Source organism: Mobula hypostoma, chromosome 22 (assembly GCF_963921235.1).
Source record: "Mobula hypostoma chromosome 22, sMobHyp1.1, whole genome shotgun sequence".
In the NCBI taxonomy this organism is placed as follows: Eukaryota; Metazoa; Chordata; class Chondrichthyes; order Myliobatiformes; family Myliobatidae; genus Mobula; species Mobula hypostoma.
In genome coordinates this window covers 434,315-457,298 of record NC_086118.1, presented here as the reverse complement: position 1 = coordinate 457,298, position 22,984 = coordinate 434,315, and the positions used below count along the sequence as shown (strand labels likewise).

At 42.7% G+C, this 22,984-nt stretch overlaps 1 protein-coding gene across 5 annotated transcripts in view; it reads right to left on the bottom strand.

Annotated features, from left to right (window-relative positions):
• mycbpap (mycbp associated protein) overlaps positions 1–22,984 on the bottom strand; it is a 163,303-nt gene that overhangs the window by 47,988 nt on the left and 92,331 nt on the right. For all 5 annotated transcript variants that reach the window (XM_063030719.1, XM_063030720.1, XM_063030718.1 and 2 more), the window contains 3 exons: positions 11,816–12,100; positions 3,727–3,851; positions 1,353–1,465 (listed from right to left, as the gene is read on the bottom strand). In XM_063030719.1, the coding sequence (XP_062886789.1) occupies positions 1,353–1,465; positions 3,727–3,851; positions 11,816–12,100 (523 nt within the window). The remainder of the gene's footprint in view (positions 1–1,352; positions 1,466–3,726; positions 3,852–11,815; positions 12,101–22,984) is intronic.

Below are 22,984 nucleotides of genomic sequence, written 5' to 3'. Positions count from 1 at the left end.
AGGTTTAGAATGAAGATAGTAGGATGCTCACATGTCGTAATGCTGGCGTTGATCCAGTGATTCAAACAGGCTATATTGGTGCCCCAAGCACTATGCAGCCTTGATTATAACAGTCACAATTGTTAAATGCATTCCTGTCCTGGCCCACAACCCTCCATTACCCTGACTTACATTACTAATATGATTTCTGTCCTTTGGTGATATTTTTGCACTTCACGTTCATTTAGTTATCATTTGACCATTCATAAATATCCATGAATACAGCCAAATGAAACAGTGTTACTCTGGGGCCAAGAGGCAAAACACAGTACCAACACTCACACGCAACACAAAGCACATTGAGCACATAAAAGCTATCGGTAAAATACAGTCACACAAGAAGAATATAGTCCAAATTCCTAGGTCCATAAATATTGCAGAAATCCGCAGTCAAACACAATACAGCTCGTCTTCTGCCAAGCACACTTTGGGGGGCAGTAGCAATGTGGACGCTGCACCACATTACCTCCAAAGCCTCTCTGTCGAGCGGCTGTAAGCAGGCAACACAGTGCCTTGAGGTCTCATCCTCCCTACGACTGAGACCGTGCAGTTCCCCTGCCGTTCGCCAATGAATCAGTGAATCGGACTTGCAGCATTCCACATTCATAATGTCCAAGTGGGTCTTGTGACCACATGTAAAGCAACTAAGCTGATCACTCACAGTTAGATTGCACTTTCCTTTGTGCAACGACTCCTCTGATGCCTCTCTGACACAGACAGCAGCATGATCTCGATTCTTCAGACGGGAAACAACCTCTCTGTGCCTCGAACCGCATCACCCAGCAACCCCCGCTTTAACTCTAGACTAATCACAGGACAACTTACAATGATTAATTAACCTACTAACCAGTATGCCTTTGGACTGTGGGTGGGAGGAAACGGAACAGCCGGAGAAAACCCACGCATTCCATGGGGAGGACGTACAGACTTTACAGAGCACACTGGAATCAAATTCCAAACTCTGACGGCCCGGGCTGTAAGAGTGTGGCACCAGCCACAATGTACTGTGGCACTCAATACGTACGGCAAATTATCAGAAGTAAAACAGTTCTCCAGACTTCATCTAAATGTTAGACAATCAAAGACACAAGCCAAAGTGGAAAGTCTAGTGTTAGGTCACAGAGCAGTAATGGGGGTTGTATACAGTTGGTACTGTCAGTAGGAACATTGTGTGAATGTTTTGTGAAATCCCACAGGAAGCAATCCCACAGATACTGCAGAATGTAGAGCAGAATGCTGGTGAATCGTGTGTCCATGTACAATCTAACCAATCATCAATTACATAAGAAAGCAGCTTGTTTAAAGTAATTTACCGGTTTCATCCACAACACTGGCTTCAGTTTCCTTTTCAGGCAAGCCCAGTATTTCCCTGAGCCGCATTGAGTTACTGACCAGCCCATCTACTGCTTCCAACCAAAGCTGATAACTGTAGAAAAAGAAATAATGGAGAAGCTGTTTATTTGCATTAGTCTGTAAACATATAACAACTTACTCATCAAACTAATCAGTATACTGTAATATTAAAAACTTGCATTAATAACAATTGTTTTAATATCATACAGATATGCTGGTTAAGTTGTGGCTGCAGTTGTACAGAACTCAAGTTGGACCTCTGGTCAAAGACCTCCAGACAGAATAAATCCCATCAACTATTACCCTCTATGACCAAGCCAATTCTGAATCCAAATCTTATGGATCAGCCTTCCATGAGGGACCTTGTTGAACACTGCAAAAATCCATCCACAGCTCAGAGCACAGAGATCTTGGCTAAGGCCCAGAAATCTTGTCTTTTGCCTCTCTCAAGAATTTTGGGTATACCCCATCTGGCCCTGATGTTGTGCAAGAGACCCAGTACTACCAGCTTCTTTATCTCTATATGCCCTGGCACATCAGCATGTTCCACACTGATCTCCTTGTTCTCCACGTCCTTCTCCTCGGCAAATACCGACAGTAAGTACTCGCTTGGGATCTCGTTCACATCCTCCACATCCAATCACATATCCTCTCCATGATCCTCGAGTGGTCCTAGTCTCCCTCTTGCTTACTGACTACTTCAATAATGTGATTCCGTCTTCAACATCTCTACATGGGACATGGAGGTGATATGCCAATGAAAAGGGAAGGTGCACAGATTCTCTCTTGTTTGAGATTGTCATCATCGAGCATATCTGTAGCATGATTACTATCTGCCATTTGTCGGGCCCTGCCTGAAAGCCGATGAGGTCTTGCTGCATGACAGTATGAGCTGCTTCACGTGCTGACCAGTTATCAATGGCATTGAACTTTGTGTAATAATTAGTAAACTTCCCCATTTCTGATCTTATGATGGAAGGAAGGTCTAATCAAAATGGAAGAAGGTTGATATTGTCAAAGTGGAGTGCACAAGTACAAAGGTGCAATGTTTGTAGCAGCATCACAGGCGTACGGCAACAGATAAGCAGTATTCACAAAAAACATAAATTATACCTGATTTTACAGGAAAACACAATTAGAACCTAAACTAAGTGGTCATAATGTTGCTAAACTGTAGTGATTTGGATTTTGCCAGTTGATTGAAGGGAAGTAGCTGTTCTTCAAAGTTCAAAAGTTCAAAGTACATTTTATTATCAAAGTATGTATACTTTATACAACCTGGAGATTTGTCTTGTGGCTGCTTGTAAGGAGGTAAACCTGGTGGTGTGGGACTTCAGGCCTCTGTATTTCCTGCCCAATGGTAGGTGTGAAAAGATGGCATGGTCCAGAAGGAGAGGATCTTTGCTAATTTAGGCATGTCAGGAAGCACGGTCATGACAGAAATCAACAGATTTTTGTTAAATGGGGAGTCAAGGATATGCAGTAAAGTTAGGGAAATGTAGTTGAGAGGACCTGAATGAATGATGAGGTAAGCTTATGGATCTGAATAGCCTCTAATTTATGTCTATATTGACACATATTGTGGAGCAAATATTCCAAACAATTGGGGATTGGGGAAGGGTGGAACAAAGCTGGTGATCACTTCAGGAACATCAGTTTAAATTGACATGCACTGAGTGGTTAAGATTTTGACTGGTGGTGGAAGAAGATTGCTGAATTCTTAAAAGAGACATGAATACACTTTTGCAGAAGAAAATTCTGCAGGATTGGAGAGAGGGAAGGGGAGAATGGCTAATTTAATAAGTCAGTAGAAGCATAATGAATCATTCAATGATTTAACTTTGGTGCTGAAGATTAATTAGTCTGTCCTAACTATACATTTCAAAATCACACATCTTTGTCTATTTGAATTTAAGCTGGCATATTGTAACTAACTGGTGATGAACAAAAAATATCATATTTCCCTGACAGAGAATCCAAGGGAAGTGAAGAGAGGTGGAGCCTCAAACTCACTGCTGAATGAATAGTGAAGGCAGCAATGTCCATTATATTTAAAAATACATGGATATCAGAAGCAATTTAACTCAAAGAACTATGGACCAAGACTGTGAAGTGAGTTAGTCTAACTAGTTCTCTTTTTGCCAGCACTGACCAAATTGTCCAATGTGTATTGTTCATGTCATGGTTCTCTGAAAAATAAAAATAAACTGAAATATTTATCAAAATAAACCTATTCTATTCATTGTTTCCATAAATATTAATTTCATTGAAGGTTTAACATTGCCAAAAAAAAGGAAAATAGAATGGAGTGGAAGGCAACAGAGTGCCACCTACACCATCTTGTAAAAAGTGTCCTCTTGCATTTTGATTGGGGCCACGGAGAGCTCCAGCACCTTCAGGTTCAGATGTTTCAAGGCCTTCTCTTTCAGATGCTCATCTTCCAGCAGTGATAGCACAGCCTGACATAAAAACACCGTACAAATAATCAGAGGCTTTTATCAAAAATTCTAAATCAGTGCAATTTTCTACCCTTCTTTCAATTCTACTGGTTGACCTGGTGTCAAATCTGCCCAATTTAAAGTAGAGGGAACTTGCAGCAACAGGGTTGGCCTGTAAATCACTGACAATATAACTTTAAAGGAAGTGCCTGAGAGGAAATCAGGAGCACAACAGATGCAGTTTGGTCAGAGTTGCATTGTTCTTTTGGAACTTTTGTTTCTCCAAGTCGCATTAGTCTGCGTATAAGAGAGCATGGGGTGCAAGTTTAGCTATCACGCTGTGAGCATGATGCAAAGCAAAATTCTGCAAAAAATACAGACATCCCGCTCTGCAAAAACTCATTTCAGGGAGGTAGCACCATCAATTTGCGGGAGACTCCCGGGAGAGGCAGGATGTCTGCAATAGAGTAGCTCCTTAGCAGCTAGCCAGCTAGTTTAAATAACGTTAGCTATGCTAATGAACGAATGACAACTGTTAAACTCACCTCAACATGTCTTTTACAGTCTTAACCCACCATGGGCAATAGAAAAGTCACTGTTGCAAACAGTGCAGCGAGCAACACTGTCATTATTTTTGACCCCTATTAGGCAGGGGTACACTTTAGTGTAGTCTGGGGTGACGTACGTTTTATATTTTTTTTTGGAACACTCTGCCATGGCATGCTCTCGCTCTCTCTCTCTCTCTCGTGGTCGCTCGCGCGCTCTCAAGCGCTCTCGCTCTCTCTCCCTCTCTTGCTCGCTCTCCCTCTCGCGCGCGCTCTTTCTCGTGGTCGCTCTCGCGCTCTCTCTTGCTTTTCTCTCGCTCGCTCTCAAAAAAATTGATTTCCGTGATATTGTATATAATTTGCGGGCATCAGGGAGCCACTATTCATATGCGGGAGACTCCCGGAAGTTCCGGGAGAGGTGGGATGTCTGAAAATATGTGCACAGCTTCCAGTCTTTACAACACCTCAGCATCCAAACATACTGAGCGCATGCAGTACAGGGTTGTGGGAATGGGATGAAAGCTTGATATACTGAAACGAATCTGCCTTTCAGCATCTGGCCTCAGACAAGGTAAGTTTATTTATATAGCACTTTTCAAACACAAGGCAGTTCAAAGCACTTTACATAAAACAAGATATAAAAATCAAACATAAATTTCAGACAATATAAAGAGGATAAAATTACACATAAAAATAAAGAAATAAAAATTACAGTGCAGGAGATTCTAATTAAAAGCTACAGCGAAAAGAGAAGTTTTAAGCCTTGATTTAAAAGAGCTTAAAGTTGGAGCAGACTTCAAATAATCTGGAAGGTTATTCCAGCTATGTGAGCGTAGTAACTAAAAGCTGCTTCACCACATTGAGTTTTGACCCTGGGGATGGTAAGCAGACCAGCCCCAGATGACCTGAGAGCTTGGGAAGGTTCATAATGCAGCAAGAAATCAGAGGTGTACTTTGGCCCCAGACCATTCAGTGCTTCATAAACCAGTAGTAATATTTAAAGTCAATCCTCCAATGGACAGGAAGCCAGTGTGGTGATCTGAGAACTGGAGTGGTGTGTTCTACTTTCTTGGTCTCAGTGAGGACTCCAGCAGCACTGTTCAGCTGTCTGAGGGATCCTTTACAGAGGCCTGTGAAAATGTCTTTACTGTAGTCAAACCTACTAAAAATAAATGCATGGACGAGTTTTTCTAGATCTGCTGAGACATAAGCCCTTTAACTCTCACTATATTTTTAAGATTGTAGCAGGCTGACTTTGTAATTGTCTTAACGTGGCAGTTAAAATTTAAGTTGGAGTCCATCAGAACACCAGGGTTTCGGCTTGCTTTGTGGACTGTAACAACAGGGACGCTAAGTGAGCACTGACTTTTAACCATTCTTTTCTGGCACCAAAGACAATTATATAGTTTACTCTTTCTGTATCTGGACGAAATTTTGGCACATCCAATCGGTGATTTGTTCAATACAGTTTTTTAGTGATTAGAACATAGAAAACCTACGGGCCCTTCAGCCCACAAAGCTGTGCCGAAAATATCCTTACCTCAGAAATTACCGAGGGTTACCCATAGCCCTCTATTTTTCTAAGCTCCATGTACCTTTCCAGGAGTCTCTTAAAAGACCCTAACATATCTGCCTCCACCACCGTTGCCGGCAGCCCATTCCACACTCACCACTGTCTGCGTAAAAAACTTATCCCTGACATCTCCTCTGTACCTACTCCCCAGCACCTTAAACCTGTGTCCTCTTGTGGTAACCATTTCAGCTCTGGGAAAAGCCTCTGACTATCCACAAGATCAAAGCCTCTCATCATCTTATACACCTCTATCAGGTCACCTCTCATCCTCCGTCACTCCAAGGAAAAAAGGCCGAGTTCACTCAACCTATTCTCATAAGGCATGCTCCCCAATCCAGGCAACATTCTTGTAAATCTCCTCTGCACCCTCTCTATGGTTTCCACGTCCTTCCTGTAGTGAGGTGACCAGAACTGAGCACAGTACTCCAAGTGGGGTCTGACCAGGGTCCTATATAGCTGCAACATTGACTCTTGGCTCCAAAACTCAATCCCACGATTGTTGAAAGCCAATGCACCGTATGCTTTCTTAACCACAGAGTCAACCTGCGTAGCAGCTTTGAGTGTCCTATGGACTCCGATCCCCAAGATCCCTCTGATCCTCCACACTGCCGAGAGTCTTGCCATTGTTACGTACCCCGTAACTGGGTTGCCAAACCAGCAGAAATGGATCACTCAGTTGGAGTCTGGATTACTAGAACTAAGAAAGTTTTATTAAAGAAACAAGCAACACAGTAATCAAAAGGATAATAAATGCAACAGTTCAGCAATGATAAACACACATGTACACAGAATTAAGATAACAGCATCAATCAAGCTCTATCGTTGTCTAGGGGTAAATGACCAATTTCAAAGTGACACAAAGTTCAGTCCAATTTAGTTCAGTTCGCAGTAATCGTTGCCATGGCGATGGACAACGTGGGGGGAAGGGAGAGAGAGAGAACGACTGATCATTCAGAACAGCTTCCACTCACAGACCGGCGATATTGTTCACAAGAAGCTTTCGGGCGGGTCCTTTGTGATGTCACCTGAGGTCACCGACTGTGACCCCTCCTCCAGATGCGGTCGATCCTCTGCAGTGAACCCGGCACCCAGGCAAGGGTGGACACACACCGGGTTCCCGCTGATCGTACCTTTCCACCCTGTGCGTTTAAGGCTGATCCCCCGATCAGCCGTCCAAGAGCTTCCCACCGACTTGTCAGAGGCGCACCGCTTCCAGGGTCTCGTTACCTCGGGTGTCGTGTGTATCACCTGTCCATCACTTCAAACAGTTCAGGGTTCAAAGGGGGAGCCGCTCTAGACAGCTCTCTCTCCCGTCCCTTCATTACACATCTCCAGATGCTGTTTCATTGTGTTCCTTATCTCTCCCTCCCCTGAGAACAGGTGGCAGACCAACTGCTGATGCCACTGGTGCTATCCCAGGCCAGCAAACATCTTAATTTATGTGTATTCTCGTCACACCATTAATACTATATTCTGCCATCATATTTGACCTACCAAAATGAACCACTTCACACTTATCTGGGTTGAACTCCATCTGCCACTTCTCAGCCCAGTTTTGCATCCTATCGATGTCCCGCTGTAACCTCTGACAGCCCTCCACACTATCCACAATACCTCCAACCTTTGTGACATCAGCAAATTTACTAACCCATCCCTCCACTTCCTCATCCAGGTCATTTATGAAAATCACGAAGAGTAGGGGTCCCAGAACAGATCCCTGAGGCACACCACTGGTCACCAACCTCCAGGCAGAATATGACCCATCTACAACCACTCTTCGCCTTCTGTGGGCAAGCCAATTCTGGATCCACAAAGCAATGTCCCCTTGGATCCCATGCCTCCTTACTTTCTCAATAAGCCTTGCATGGGGTACCTTATCAAATGCATTGCTGAAATCCATATACACTACATCTACTGCTCTACTTTCATCAATTAGTAACATCCTCAAAAAATTCAATCAGGCTCGTAAGGCATGACCTGCCTTTGACAAAGCCATGCTGACTAATCCTAATCATATTATGCCTCTCTAAATGTTCATAAATCCTGTCTCTTAGGATCTTCTCCATCAACTTACCAACCACTGAAGTAAGACTCACTGGTCTATAATTTCCTGGGCTATCTCTACTCCCTTTCATGAATAGGGGAACAACATTTGCAACCCTCCAATCCTCTGGAACCTTTCCCATCCCTATTGATGATGCAAAGATCATCGCCAGAGGCTCAGCAATATCCTCCCTCACCTCCCACAGTAGCCTGGGGTACATCACGTTTGGTCCTGGTGACTTATCCAACTCAATACTTCCCAAAAGCCCAGCACATCCTCTTTCTTAATATCTACATGCTCAAGCTTTTCAGTCTGCTGTAAGTCATCCCTACAATCGCCAAGATCCTTTTCCGTAGTGAATACTGAAACAAAGTACTTATTAAAGTACCTCTGCTATCTCCTCCGGTTCCATACACACTTTTCCACTGTCACATTTGATTGGTCCTATTCTCTCACATCTTATCCTCTTTTTCTTCACATACTTGTAGAATGCCTTGGGGTTTTCCTTAATCCTGCTCGCCAAGGCCTTCTCATGGCCCCTTCTGGCTCTCCTAATTTCTTTCTTAAACTCCTTCCTGCTAGCTTTATAATCCTCTAGATCTTAGATCAGATTAGAGTAGATTATGAGGACACGCAGTCCTCTTTAATTGTTATTTAGTAATGCATGCATTAAGAAATTATACAATATTAATGGCGGGAGGAGAGAGAGCAGCGCGCTGCGCGTGGCAGCCCTCCGGTGAAAAATGATATCGTATCCATTATAACAGGGGCCGTGGACAATTCTGATTTGATGGAGACAGACGTGAAAGCACAGAGGAACATCTGGAGAAATTTCTGAAACGCCAGTTCGCTGCTGCTGTTACTGCGTGATTCGGAATCTTTCGGAAGGAAGGCCTCAAAATCCCTGGCTTTGCCTGCTGTTGGTGACTGAGATTGAGGTCGAATCATTTGGATAGAGATGGTGTTCAGTACTCGGTGTCGGAGAGCTGATCGGAGGCTTGAAGTTTTCGGATGACTCAGAGACGGATTGTGGTCGGGCATGGCAGGGAGAGTTTTTCTTCCTTCTCCCGTCTGCGTGAGATGTGGGACATTCGAGAGACTTTGAACCTTTTACTGTGCCATGAACTTCTTCATCGAGTTATGGTATTGTCGCACTGTTGTAACTATATGTTATAATTATGTGGTTTTGTTAGTTTTTTCAGTCTTGGTCTGTCCTGTGTTTTGTGATATCACACCGGAGGAAATACTGTATCATTTCTTAATGCATGCATTACTAAATGGCAATAAAAGAGGACTGCGTCTCCTCATAATCTAATATTCCTCCGGTGTGATATCACAAAAAAACACAGGACAGACCAAGACTGAAAAACTAACAAAACCACATAATTATAACATATAGTTACAACAGCGCAACAATACCATAACTTGATGAAGAACAGGCCATGGCACAGTAAAAAAGTTCACAGTTTCTCGAAAGTCCCACATCTCACGCAGACGGGAGAAGGAAGAAAACTCTCCCTGCCATGGCCGACCACAGTCCGACTCTGAGTCATCCGAAAACTTCGAGCCTCCGATCAGCTCTCTGACACCGAGTACCGAGCACCATCTCTGTCTGAACGTTTCGACCTCAGCCTTGGTCGCCAGCAGCAGGCAAAGCTGGGGATTTTGGGGCCTACCCTCTGGAAGATTCTTGATCGCACAGTAACAACAGCAGCGAACCAGGCATTTCAGAAATTTCTCCAGATGTTCCTCTGTTTCTCACGTCTGTCTTCATCAAATCAGAATTGCCCATGGCCCCTATTTAACAGATACGATATCATTTCACCGAAGAGCTGCGTCGCACTGCCATCTTCTCCTCCTGCCTCCTATTTCTATCATTACCTAGTTTTTTGAACCTTTCGTAAGCTCTTCTTTTCTTCTTGACTAGATTTACAACAGCCTTTGTACACCACGGTTCCTGTACCTTACCATGCTTTCCCAGTCTCATTGGAACGTACCTATGCAGAACTCCACACAAATATCCCCGGAACACTTACCACATTTCTTCCATACATTTCCCTGAGAACATCGGTTCCCAATTTATGCTTCCAAGTTCCTGCCTGATAGCCTCATATTTCTCCTTACTCCAATTAAATCCTTTCCTAACTTGTCTGTTCCTATCCCTTTCCAATGCTATGGTAAAGGAGATAGAATTGTGACCACTATCTCCAAATTCTCTCCCACTGAGAGATGTAACACCTGACCAGGTTCATTTCCCAATACCAGATCAAGTACAGCCTCTCCTCTTGTAGGCTTATCTACATATTGTGTCAGGAAACCTTCCTGAACACACCTAACAAACTCCACCCCATCTAAACCCCTCACTCCAGGGAGATGCTAATCGATATTTGGGAAATTATAATCTCCCACCATGACAACCCTGTTATTATTACACCTTTCCAGAATCTGTCTCCCTATCTGCTCCTCGATGTCCCTGTTACTATTGGGTGGTCTATAAAAAACACTCAGTAGAGTTATTGACCCCTTCCTGTTCCTAACTTCCACCCACAGAGACTCCATAGTCAATTCCTCCACGTCTTCCTCCTTTTCTGCAGCCGTGACATTATCTCTGATCAACAGTGGCATTCCCCCACCTCGTTTGCCTCCCTCCCTGTCCTTTCTGAAACATTGTATGGGACCTTAGTCACTTGATGACACGTATATAAATCTCAAATCTCAAAAGCAGCACTATCCAGTAAAACAAAAACTGAAATTTCACCATCATCATGGTTGAAGCGAATGTCATTTAAAACCCTGACCAGAGCAGTCTGAATGCTGTGGTGTTGTTGAAATCCAGACTGGAAAACATCCATACAGTTGCTTAGTGCCAAAAAGCTGCTAAGTTGCTGATAAACAGCAATTCAATGATTTTACTTAAACATGGTAAGTTTGATATAGGCCTGTAGTTATTAGGCCTGTAGTTATTAGGCCTGTAGTTATTAGGCCTGTAGTCTTTTTTAAAAGGGGCTCAATAATCGCAGTTTTCAGGCTTTTTGGGAGGCAGCCTGATAGAAGAAAAGCGCTGACTTTTTGAAGAATGTCTGGTGACATGCAACTAAAAACATTTTTAAAAAAGGTTGTAGGTAAAATGTCAAGGGAACAGGAGGAGGATTTCAGGTGTAGTACAATTTCCTCTAGAGCTTTATAGTCAATCGATTTAAATTGTGTCATCTTAACTAAATTAGTTCTAAGTGAATGGTAGGATGACATTAACTTCTGTCCTGACGCAGGCACTGAGAGCATGTCTAATCTTCTGAATTTTGTCAGTAAAAAAGAACGCAAGATCGCTACATGACTTTGTAGATAGAAGTTCAGGTGCTACTGATACAAGGGGATGTGTGTGCTTATCAACTGTAGCAAATAAGGCATGTGCATTATTGCTGTTCTTGATTATAATATCAGAGAAGGAGGACTGTCGCATAATGCTTACAGCAGCCTCCATTGCTTTGAAGGGAGAAAGATGAAAATATAATACTGTAAAACCATTCAGAGACATAGGCTGCTCACAAATCACGACTGTGGGAATCTAGGATAAAGCATTGGCTGGGAATCTCAAAATGCTGCTGAACTGCCAATAGTCCCAATAGTCTAACCATCATCACCACCCCTTCCTCTTTTGGCCGATAATACCAAAACCTCAGGGCAAGCAAATCCCAACTACCACTTTCACAGAATAAATTAGAAGAGCTGTCATAACATTCCTAAGCTCTATATAGAAGGTTATATCATATTGTACTTAAATCAAAATCACTGCCAATTCACAATAACGACAAAAAAATTGTACCTGTCTAAAAGAAATAACTGATAGATCCCACTGGGGTTCTGACTCAACAGTTTGAACTTTGAATGGTAAGTCCTCATCAGGGGCCTTAACATTCTCCACAGGTTCTGAACGCTGAAAACTCATGCTGGGGGAATAGACTGCGCCCTTGGAGGGTTTCTTGATAGAAGGAATGTTCACATCTCCATGCTGGCTTTCACCTTCGGCTTCTTTTTCACCCTTTCTTTTCACAAAGCACTCGTTCCATAATTCCTTAAGACTTTGTACTATTTCATACCTGTAGTGCAGCTACAGAGGAGAAAATAATTAATTAATAATCAGCTAAATTCCCCAGCAACTGCCCTTGTGCAGTGAAAGTCGCAGAATGAGCAAAGTTAGTTATTGTGATGATGAACTTTTACTTATTACAGCACTCTCAACAATCCTGTTCTCTCACTTACCTCCATATAACCATATAACAATTACAGCACGGAAACAGGCCATCTCGGCCCTTCTAGTCCCCCCTCAACCTTCTATGCTCCAAAGAATAAAGACCTAATCTGTTTAACCTTTCTCTGTAATTTAGGAGATGAAACCCAGGTAACATTTTAGTAAATCTCCTCTGTACTCTCTCAATTTTATTAACATCTTTCCTATAATTCGGTGACCAGAACTGTACCAATACTCCAAATTTGGCCTTACCAATGCTTTATACAATTTCAACATTACATCCCAACTCCTATACTCAATGCTCTGATTAATAAAGGCCAGCATACCAAAAGCTTTCTTCACCACCCTATCCACATGAGACTCCACCTTCAGGGAACTATGCGCCATTATTCCTAGATCCCTCTGTTCTACAGCATTCTTCAATGCCCTACCATTTACCATGTATGTCCTATTTTGATTAGTCCTACCAAAATGTAGCACCTCACATTTTTCAGCATTAAAGTCCATCTGCCATCTTTCAGCCCACTCTTCTAACTGTCCTAAATCTCTCTGCAAGCTTTGGAAACCTACTTCATTATCCACAACGCCACCTATCTTAGTATCATCTGCATACTTACTAATCCAATTTACCACCCCATCACCCAGATCATTAATATATATGACAAACAATATATTATATACTAATATATGTAACCTCCTTGCAACCTGTTCGTTCCCACAAGCCCTGCTTCTCCCATCACCAAACAATTGCAGCAGTCAATTAAACTACCAACCCAAAATATCTTTCGAATGGTGTAGAAAACCACAGAACCTGGGAAATCTCTCATGGCCACAGGGAGAATGTAAGAGTGCCCAGAGTCAGAATTGAGCTCAGATTGCTAAAAGTTTGTGACAAGACCCTTGACACCCTTACTAATCAAGTTATGTTGAATTATGAACAAGAGGATGTGCTGGAACATTTGTAAAACATTAACATGGGCAAATCCCTGGGGCCTGACAGGATATACGTACCTCAGGTTACTATGAGAAGTGAGGGAAAAGATTGCTCTACTCTTGGCAATGATTTTAGTGTCCTCGCAAGAGTAGTACCAGATAACTGGAGGGTGGCAAGTATTATTCCTTTGTTCAGGAAAGGGAGTAAAGATAATCCTGGGAATTATAGAGCAGTGAGTCTTACTTCAGAGGTGGGCAAATTATTGGAGAAGATTCTTAGGTGCAAGATTTATGAGCATTTGAAGGAGCATAGTCTGACAGAGATAGCGTGAATTTGTGAGGGGCAGGTCATGCCAAATAAACGTGATTGAATTCTTTGAGGATGTGACAAAGAACACAGATGAAGGTAGAGCAGTAGATGTAGTGTATATGGATTTTACAGTCATAGAACACTACAGCACAGAAAGGCCCCTTGGACTATTAATCCGCCTAGTCCCACTGACTCGCATCGGACCATAGCCCTCCATACACCCCCCCATCCATGTACAGTGCCGATAAAAAGTATTCACCCCTCATGGAAGTTTTCATGTTTTATAACAGATCTCTACAAAGTTATCTAAATTTAAAACTAAATTTGGCACAAGTAGCATTCTTGGATGTCTGGCCCTTTAACTTAGCACCGAACTCCCTGAACTCACTTTGCAGAACCTTGTCCCTCTTCCTACCTCTGTCACTGGTACCTGCAGTGCCTATAAAAAGTATTCACCCCCCAACCCCGGAAATTTTCATGTTTTATTGTTTTACAACATTGAATCATGGTCGTTCATATGGCTTTTTTCGTGTCGAAGTGAAAACAGATCTCCACAAACTGATCTAAATTAATTACAAATATAAAACACAAAATAATTGATTGCATAAGTATTCACTCCCTTTTGATGTGTCACAACAAATCCTCACTGGTGCAGCCAAGTGGTTTTAGAAGTCACATAATTAGTTAAATGGAGATCACCTGTGTGCAGTCAGGGTGTTTCAATTGATTGTAGTAAAAATACCCCTGTATCTGGAAGGTATCCTGGTAAAAACTACACTATGAAGACCTATGACAACTCTGGATGAATTACAAGCTTTAGTGGCTGAAATGGGAGAGACTGTGTATTCAACAACTTTTGCCTGTGTGCTTAAACATTTACAGCTTGTGTGCTTAAACATTTACAGCTTTATGGGAGAGAGGCAGAGAGAAAGCCACTGGTGAAAAAACACTCATAATTGCTGCCAAAGGTGCATCTACTAAATGCTGACTTGAATGGGGTGAGTAATTATTCCAAAAGCTTTCCTTATGATGCTATTTATTTATGTATGTATTTATAGAGATCCAGTGTGGAATAGACTGTTCTGGCCTTTTGAACCATGGTGCCCAGCAATCCCCTGATTTAATCCTAGCCTAATCACAGGACATTTCACAATGACCAACCAGTATGCCTTTGGGAGGAAACTGGAGCTGCTGGGGAACACACATGCTGTCACAGGGAGAACATATAAACTCCTTGCAGAGGTGGGAATTGCATCCGGGTGTTTTGCTAACCACTCTGCTACTGTGATGCCACTTTCAAGGAATTATGGATCTGTATTTCCAGATTCCTCTGTTCTATCATACTCCTCAATGCTCAAATACTAATTGTGTAAGACCTACCCTGGTTGGTTCTACCAAAGTACAACACCTCACACTTTTTTGCATTAAATTCCATCTGCCATCTTTCAGCTCATTTTCCTAGTTGGTCAAGATTCTGCTGCAAGTTTTGATGATTTTTTTTAAACCGTCTACCACACCCCCAATTTTAGTGTCATCTGCAAATTTTCTGATTCAGTAATGTGTTTCATAAGGTTCCCCATGGTAGGCTCATACAGAAAATTAGCAGCCATCAGGAGCAGGGAAACTTGGCTGAGTGGATCCAGAACTGGCTTGCCCATAGAAAGCAGAGGGCAAGACCACAATGCCATAAGACACAGGTGTGAAAATAGGCCATTCAGTTTTCTCTGCCATTTCATCATGGCTCATCCACTTTCCTCTTAACCCCATTCTCCTGCCTTCTCGCTGTATCCTTTCACACCCTGACAAATCAATAACCTATCAACCTCCTCCTTAATTACACCCAGTGACCTGGCCTCCACAGATGCCTGTAGCAACAAATTCCACAGAATCAACATGCTCTGGCCACAGAAATTCCTCCTCATCTTCATTCTATTCTGAGACACTGACCTCCGATTCTAGAAATGCCCACTACAGGAAACATCCTTTCCATATCCTCTACATCTGGGTCTTTCATCATTTGATAGGTTTCAATGAGATTCCACCCCACCCCCACCTCGTTCTTCTGAATTCCAGTGAATATAGGTGCTCCTTGTATGATAACCCTTTCATTACTGGAATCATTCTCGTGAACCTCCTCTGAACCCCCTCAACTGTTAGCACATCCTTTCTTAAATAAGGGACGCAAAACTACTCACAATACACCGTTAGTCCTAACGAGTGCCTTATAAAGCCTCAGCATTGCATCTTGCTTTTATATTCTAATCAAATCCTATTCTAATCAAATTTGTCGGACGATGCTGAGGATGTTCTACGAGTCTGTGGTGGCCAGTGCTATCATGTTTGCTGTTGTGTGCTGGGGCAGCAGGCTGAGGGTAGCAGACACCAACAGAATCAACAAACTCATTCGTAAGGCCAGTGATGTTGTGGGGATGGAACTGGACTCTCTGACGGTGGTGTCTGAAAAGAGGATGCTGTCTAAGTTGCATGCCATCTTGGACAATGTCTCCCATTCACTACATAATGTACTGGTTGGGCACAGGAGTACATTCAGCCAGAGACTCATTCCACTGAGATGCAACACAGAGCGTCATAGGAAGTCATTCCTGCCTGTGGCCATCAAACTTTACAACTCCTTCCTTGGAGGGTCAGACACCCTGAGCCAATAGGCTGGTCCTGGACTTATTTCCTGGCATAATTTACATATTACTATTTAATTATTTATGGTTTTATATTGTTATATTTATACTCTATTCTTGGTTGGTGCAACTGTAACGAAAACCAATTTCCCTCGGGATCGATAAAGTATGACTATGAAATGAATGCTAACATTGCCTTTGCCTTCCTCATAACCAACTTAATCCACAAGTTAACCTTTAGGGAATCTTGGATTTTTGAACTTTCTCCCCATTTAGAAAGTAGTCTATGCTTCTATTCCTTCTACCAAAGTGCATGACCATACATTTCTCAGCACCGTTTTCCATCTGCCACTACTTGTCCATTTTTCTAATTTGTCCAAGTTCTTCAGCCTCCCTGCTTCCTCCACACTACCTGTCCCTCCACCTATCTTTGTATCGTCCGCAAACCTGGCCACAAAGCTATCAATTCCGGCATCCAAGTACTGATATACAATATAACAAGAAGCAGTCAGAACACTGACCCCAGTGGAATATGACTAATCACTGGCAGCCAATCAGAAAAGGCTCCCTTTATTCCCAGTCTTTGTCTCCTGTCAATAAGCCAATGCTTTACACATGCTAGTATCTTTCCTGTAATACCACAGGCTCTTATCTTGCCATGTGGCATCTTCTCAAAGGCCTCATGAAAAAATAAGTACACAACATCCACTTTGTCTCCTTTGTCTACCCAGCTTGTTATTTCCTCAAAGAATTCCAACAGGTTAGTTAGGCACCATTTTCCCCTTGTGACTTTGGCCCATTTTATCATATGCCTTCAAGTACCTCGAACTCATCCTTAACAATTGACTCTAACATCTTCCCAACCACTGAAGCCATGCTAACTGGCCTATAATTTCCTTTCTCCGTTCTTGAAGAGTGGCGTGACATTTGTAATTTTCTAGGCCTCTGGAACCATACCAGAATCTACTAACTCTTGAAAGATCATTACTAATGCCTCCATAATTTCTTCAGCTATCTCTCAGATTTATCTACCCTCAGACCTTTCAGCTTCCCAAGCACCTTCTCCCTCATCACAGGAACTGCATTCACTTTTGCCCTTTCACACTCTTGAACTTCTGGCATATAGCTAGTGTCTTACATGGTGAAGACTGACAGAAAGTACTTATCAGTTCATCCACCATTTTCTTGTCCCCATTACTAGCTCTCCAAAGTCATTTTCCAGTGGTCCAATATCTACTCTCACCTACCTACTCTGATAAATCTTTTTGGTATTCTCTAATATTATTGGCTAGCTTACCTTCGTCATTCATCTTTTCCCTTCTTATGGCTTTTATATTTGCCTTCTGTCAGGTTTTTTAAAAGCTTCCCAATATATATATCCTCTTTTTGAATTGTCAGCCATGATGCCTCATCCTCCCTTTAGAATACTCCACTAGTCTTTGGGATGTACCTATCCTGTAATTTCCAAATTGCTCCCAAAACTCTAGCTAATGTTGTTCTATTGTCATCCTTGCTAGTGTCCCCTTTCAAGTAACTTTGGCCAACTCCCTTCTCATCCCTTTTTAATTCCCTTTACTCCACTGTAATACTGACATCTGATTTTTTTTTAAGCTTCTCCCCCTCAAATTGTAGGGTGAATTCTATCATATGATGATCACTGGCTCCTAAGGGTTCCTTTACCTTGAGCTCCCTAATCAAATCCGGTTCATTATACAAGACCCAATTCAGAATAGCTAATCCCCTTGTGTCCTCAACCACAAGCTGCTCTGAAAAGCCATCTTGTAGCCATTCTCCAAGTTTTCCCTCTTGGGATCCAGCACCAACCTGATTTTTGCCAATTCACCTGAATATTGAAATCCCCATGACTATCATAACGTTGCCCTTTTGACATGCCTTTTCTATCTCACATTTTAATTTGTAGCCCACATCCTGGCTACTGTTCAGAGGTCTCTATATAACTCCCTAAGTTCCACCAAGTAGGTGGAGTGTATTCTGCCTGGGGCTTGGTGACCAGTAGTGCTCCACAGGGATCTGTTCTGGGATCCTCCTTTGTGATTTTGATAAATGACAAAGTTTACAGATGACATTAAGGCAGGTGGAGCTGTGGTAGGTTAATGGCAGGATTCTTGGCAGTGTGGAGGAACAGAGATCTTGATGTCCATAGATCCCTCATAGTTGCTGTGCAAGTTCATAGGGTTGTTAAGAAGGCATATGGTGTGTTGGCCTTTATTAGTCTGGGGATTGAGTTCAAGAGCCACAGGATAATGTTGCAGCCTATAAAACCCTGGCTAGAGCACACCTAGAATGTTGTGTTCAGTTCTAGTTACCTCCATTAGAGGAAAGTTGTGGAAGCTTTAGAGGGGTTGCAGAAGAGATTTACCTGGATGCTACCTGGACTAAAGGTTATGTCTTATGAACATGGGTTATGTGAGCTGGGCTTCTCTCTTTGGAATGTGGGAGGAATAGAGGGGACTTGATTGAGGTGTACAAAATAAGAGGCATTAATAGAGTGGACAGCCATAAACTTTTCCTCACAGCAGAACAAGGGGTCATAATGATGACAGCCATTTGATAGAGGTGTACAAAAATAGAGGCATATAGATAAGGCAAATGCAAGCAGGCTTCTTCCGCTGAGGTTGTGTGATACTAGAACTAGAGGACATGAGATAAGCATAAGAAGTGAAATATTTACGGGGAATCTGAGGAGGAACAACTTCAATCAGAATGGTGGAATGAGCTGCCAGCAAAAGTTGCGGATGTGGGTTCAATTGCGAAATCAAAGTGAAGTTTGAATAAGTACATGGATGGGAGGGGTGCAGAGGGTGTGTGGGTTGCTGGGACTAGGCAGAGTAACAGTTCAGTATGGGTTAGATGGGCAGAGGCCTGTTCTAGTGCTGTCGTGCTCTGACCTTTATCTGTTCACGACAACATACTAGCTATTAGAAATATTAGAAAAGGCTCAAAGTAGCTGCAAAGGCGGCAATATGCATGGACGTGTGGGTGTATTGTGCCAGCATTTGCTGGAAGGCTTGAAAGGCACTATTCACATTCAGCCACTGTAACTGACGTAGGTCCCGGACCATCAGGCAGCACTGGCAAATTCAAAAGGCTGACCTGCGAGACCAATTTTGCTGCAATTGAAGAGGTTGCCTCCTGAATCCAATAGCAAGATCTCACTGACTTCAAAGTGAGAAAAGGATTTAAGCAGCAAAGGATTTAAAAAGGATTAGATTAGTGCTTTAATGCTTTTGGTTAAATGTATCTAACATTTTAAAAATCTCAAATTTTAAGCACTTCAATATTATAGTTTTTTTAATGACTTTGAATGTTAGAGTCACTTCAAAGACTATGAATATCTTGTACGTTTCACAGTTGGCAACACATCAGCTGCCAGTCTGATTTGGCTGAAGGAGAGCAGGATGATGCACTTTGGGCCCAGTCACCCCTTGGACCATGCCAGTGAAACTCAGCATGCAAGGGCCACATCATAACATCTCCATTTCTGGCTTGGGTATTGTAGCCGTTGCACTTTATTCTGCATTGTTATTATTTTACCTCTCATTACCTTAATGCACTGTGTAATGTATTGATCTGTTTGAACAGTATGAAAGACGAGCTTTTCATTATACCTCAATATATGTGACAATAGTAAACAAGTTCCATTCCCATTTCCAGGTAAGTGCCATTGGGGGGGGGGGTGCTGGGGCAGAGTCGTTTTTAAAAATCTTATGATTCCTGATAGTTTGTGCTGGTTCTTCTGAATACCCTTTATTTATGATTGGAAGTTTCTGTACTCACAAGTTAAGAAAGTTAAATCATAGAAACATAGAAACATAGAAAATAGGTGCAGGAGTAGGCCATTCGGCCCTTCGAGCCTGCACCGCCATTTATTATGATCATGGCTGATCATCCAACGCAGAACCCAGCCTTCCCTCCATACCCCCTGACCCCTGTAGCCACAAGGGCCATATCTAACTTCCTTTTAAACATAGCTAATGAACTGGCCTCAACAGTTTGCTGTGGCAGAGAATTCCACAGATTCACCACTCTCTGTGTGAAGAAGTTTTTCCTAACCTCGGTCCTAAAAGGCTTCCCCTCTATCCTCAAACTGTGACCCCTCGTTCTAGACCTCCCCAACATCGGGAACAATCTTCCCGCATCTAGCCTGTCCAATCCCTTTAGGATCTTATACGTTTCAATCAGATCCCCCCTCAATCTTCTAAATTCCAACGAGTACAAGCCCAGTTCATCCAGTCTTTCTTCATATGAAAGACCTGCCATCCCAGGAATCAATCTGGTGAACCTTCTTTGTACTCCCTCTATGGCAAAGATGTCTTTCCTCAGATTAGGGGACCAAAACTGCACACAATACTCCAGGTGTGGTCTCACCAAGGCCTTGTACAACTGCAGTAGTACCTCCCTGCTCCTGTACTCGAATCCTCTCGCTATAAATGCCAGCATACCGTTCGCCTTTTTCACCGCCTGCTGTACCTGCATGCCCACTTTCAATGACTGGTGTATAATGACACCCAGGTCTCGTTGCACCTCCCCTTTTCCTAATCGGCCACCATTCAGATAATAATCTGTTTTCCTATTTTTGCCACCAAAGTGGATAACTTCACATTTATCCACATTAAATTGCATCTGCCATGAGTTTGCCCACTCACCCAACCTATCCAAGGTGCATCCTCTGAGCATCCTCCTCACTGCTAACACTGCCACCCAGCTTCGTGTCATCCGCAAACTTGGAGATGCTGCATTTAATTCCCTCATCCAAGTCATTAATATATATTGTAAACAACTGGGGTCCCAGCACTGAGCCTTGCGGTACCCCACTAGTCACCGCCTGCCATTCTGAAAAGGTCCCGTTTATTCCCACTCTTTGCTTCCTGTCTGCTAACCAATTCTCCACCCACACCAATACCTTACCCCCAATACCGTGTGCTTTAAGTTTGCACACTAATCTCCTGTGTGGGACCTTGTCAAAAGCCTTTTGAAAATCCAAATATACCACATCCACTGGTTCTCCCCTATCCACTCTACTAGTTACATCCTCAAAAAATTCTATGAGATTCGTCAGACATGATTTTCCTTTCACAAATCCATGCTGACTTTGTCCGATCATTTCACCGCTTTCCAAATGTGCTGTTATCACATCCTTGATAACTGACTCCAGCAGTTTCCCCACCACCGACGTTAGGCTAACCGGCCTATAATTCCCCGGTTTCTCTCTCCCTCCTTTTTTAAAAAGTGGGGTTACATTAGCCACCCTCCAATCCTCAGGAACAAGTCCAGAATCTAACGAGTTTTGAAAAATTATCACTAATGCATCCACTATTTCTTGGGCTACTTCCTTAAGCACTCTAGGATGCAGACCATCTGGCCCTGGGGATTTATCTGCCTTCAATCCCTTGTATTTACCGAACACCACTTCCCTACTAACATGTATTTCACTCAGTTCCTCCATCTCACTGGACCCTCTGTCCCTTACTATTTCTGGAAGATTATTTATGTCCTCCTTAGTGAAGACAGAACCAAAGTAATTATTCAATTGGTCTGCCATGTCCTTGCTCCCCATAATCAATTCACCTGTTTCTGTCTGCAGGGGACCTACATTTGTCTTTACCAGTCTTTTCCTTTTTACATATCTATAAAAGCTTTTACAGTCCGTTTTTATGTTCTCTGCCAGTTTTCTCTCATAATCTTTTTTCCCCTTCCTAATTAAGCCCTTTGTCCTCCTCTGCTGAACTCTGAATTTCTCCCAGTCCTCAGGTGAGCCACTTTCTCTGGCTAATTTGTATGCTACTTCTTTGGAATTGATACTAACCCTAATTTCTCTTGTCAGCCACGGGTGCACTACCTTCCTTGATTTATTCTTTTGCCAAACTGGGATGAACAATTGTTGTAGTTCATCCATGCAACCTTTAAATGCTTGCCATTGCATATCCACCGTCAATCCTTTAAGTGTCATTTGCCAGTCTATCTTAGCTAATTCACGTCTCATACCTTCAAAGTTACCCCTCTTTAAGTTCAGAACCTTTGTTTCTGAATTAACTACGTCACTCTCCATGTTAATGAAGAATTCCACCATATTATGGTCACTCTTACCCAAGGGGCCTCTCACGACAAGATCGCTGATTAACCCTTCCTCATTGCTCAAAACCTAGTCCAGAATAGCCTGCTCTCTAGTCGGTTCCTCGACATGTTGGTTCAAAAAACCATCCCGCATACATTCCAAGAAATCCTCTTCCTCAGCACCTTTACCAATTTGGTTCACCCAGTCTACATGTAGATTGAAGTCACCCATTATAACTGCTGTTCCTTTATTGCACACATTTCTAATTTCCTGTTTAATACCATCTCCGACCTCACTGCTACTGTTAGGTGGCCTGTACACAACTCCCACCAGCGTCTTCTGCCCCTTAGTGTTACGCAGCTCTACCCATATCGATTCCACATCTTCCCGGCTTATGTCCTTCCTTTCTATTGCGTTAATCTCTTTTTTAACCAGCAACGCCACCCCACCTCCCCTTCCTTCATGTCTATCCCTCCTGAATATTGAATATCCCTGAACGTTGAGCTCCCATCCCTGGTCACCCTGGAGCCATGTCTCTGTGATCCCAACTATATCATAATCATTAATAACAATCTGCACTTTCAATTCATCCACCTTATTACGAATGCTCCTTGCATTGACACATAAAGCCTTCAGGCGCTCTTTTACAACTCTCTTAGCCCTTATACAATTATGTTGAAAAGTGGTCCTTTTTAATGCTTGCCCTGGATTTGTCGGCCTGCCACTTTTACTTTTCCCCTTTGTACTTTTTGCTTCTACGCTCACTTTACACCCCTCTGTCTCTCTGC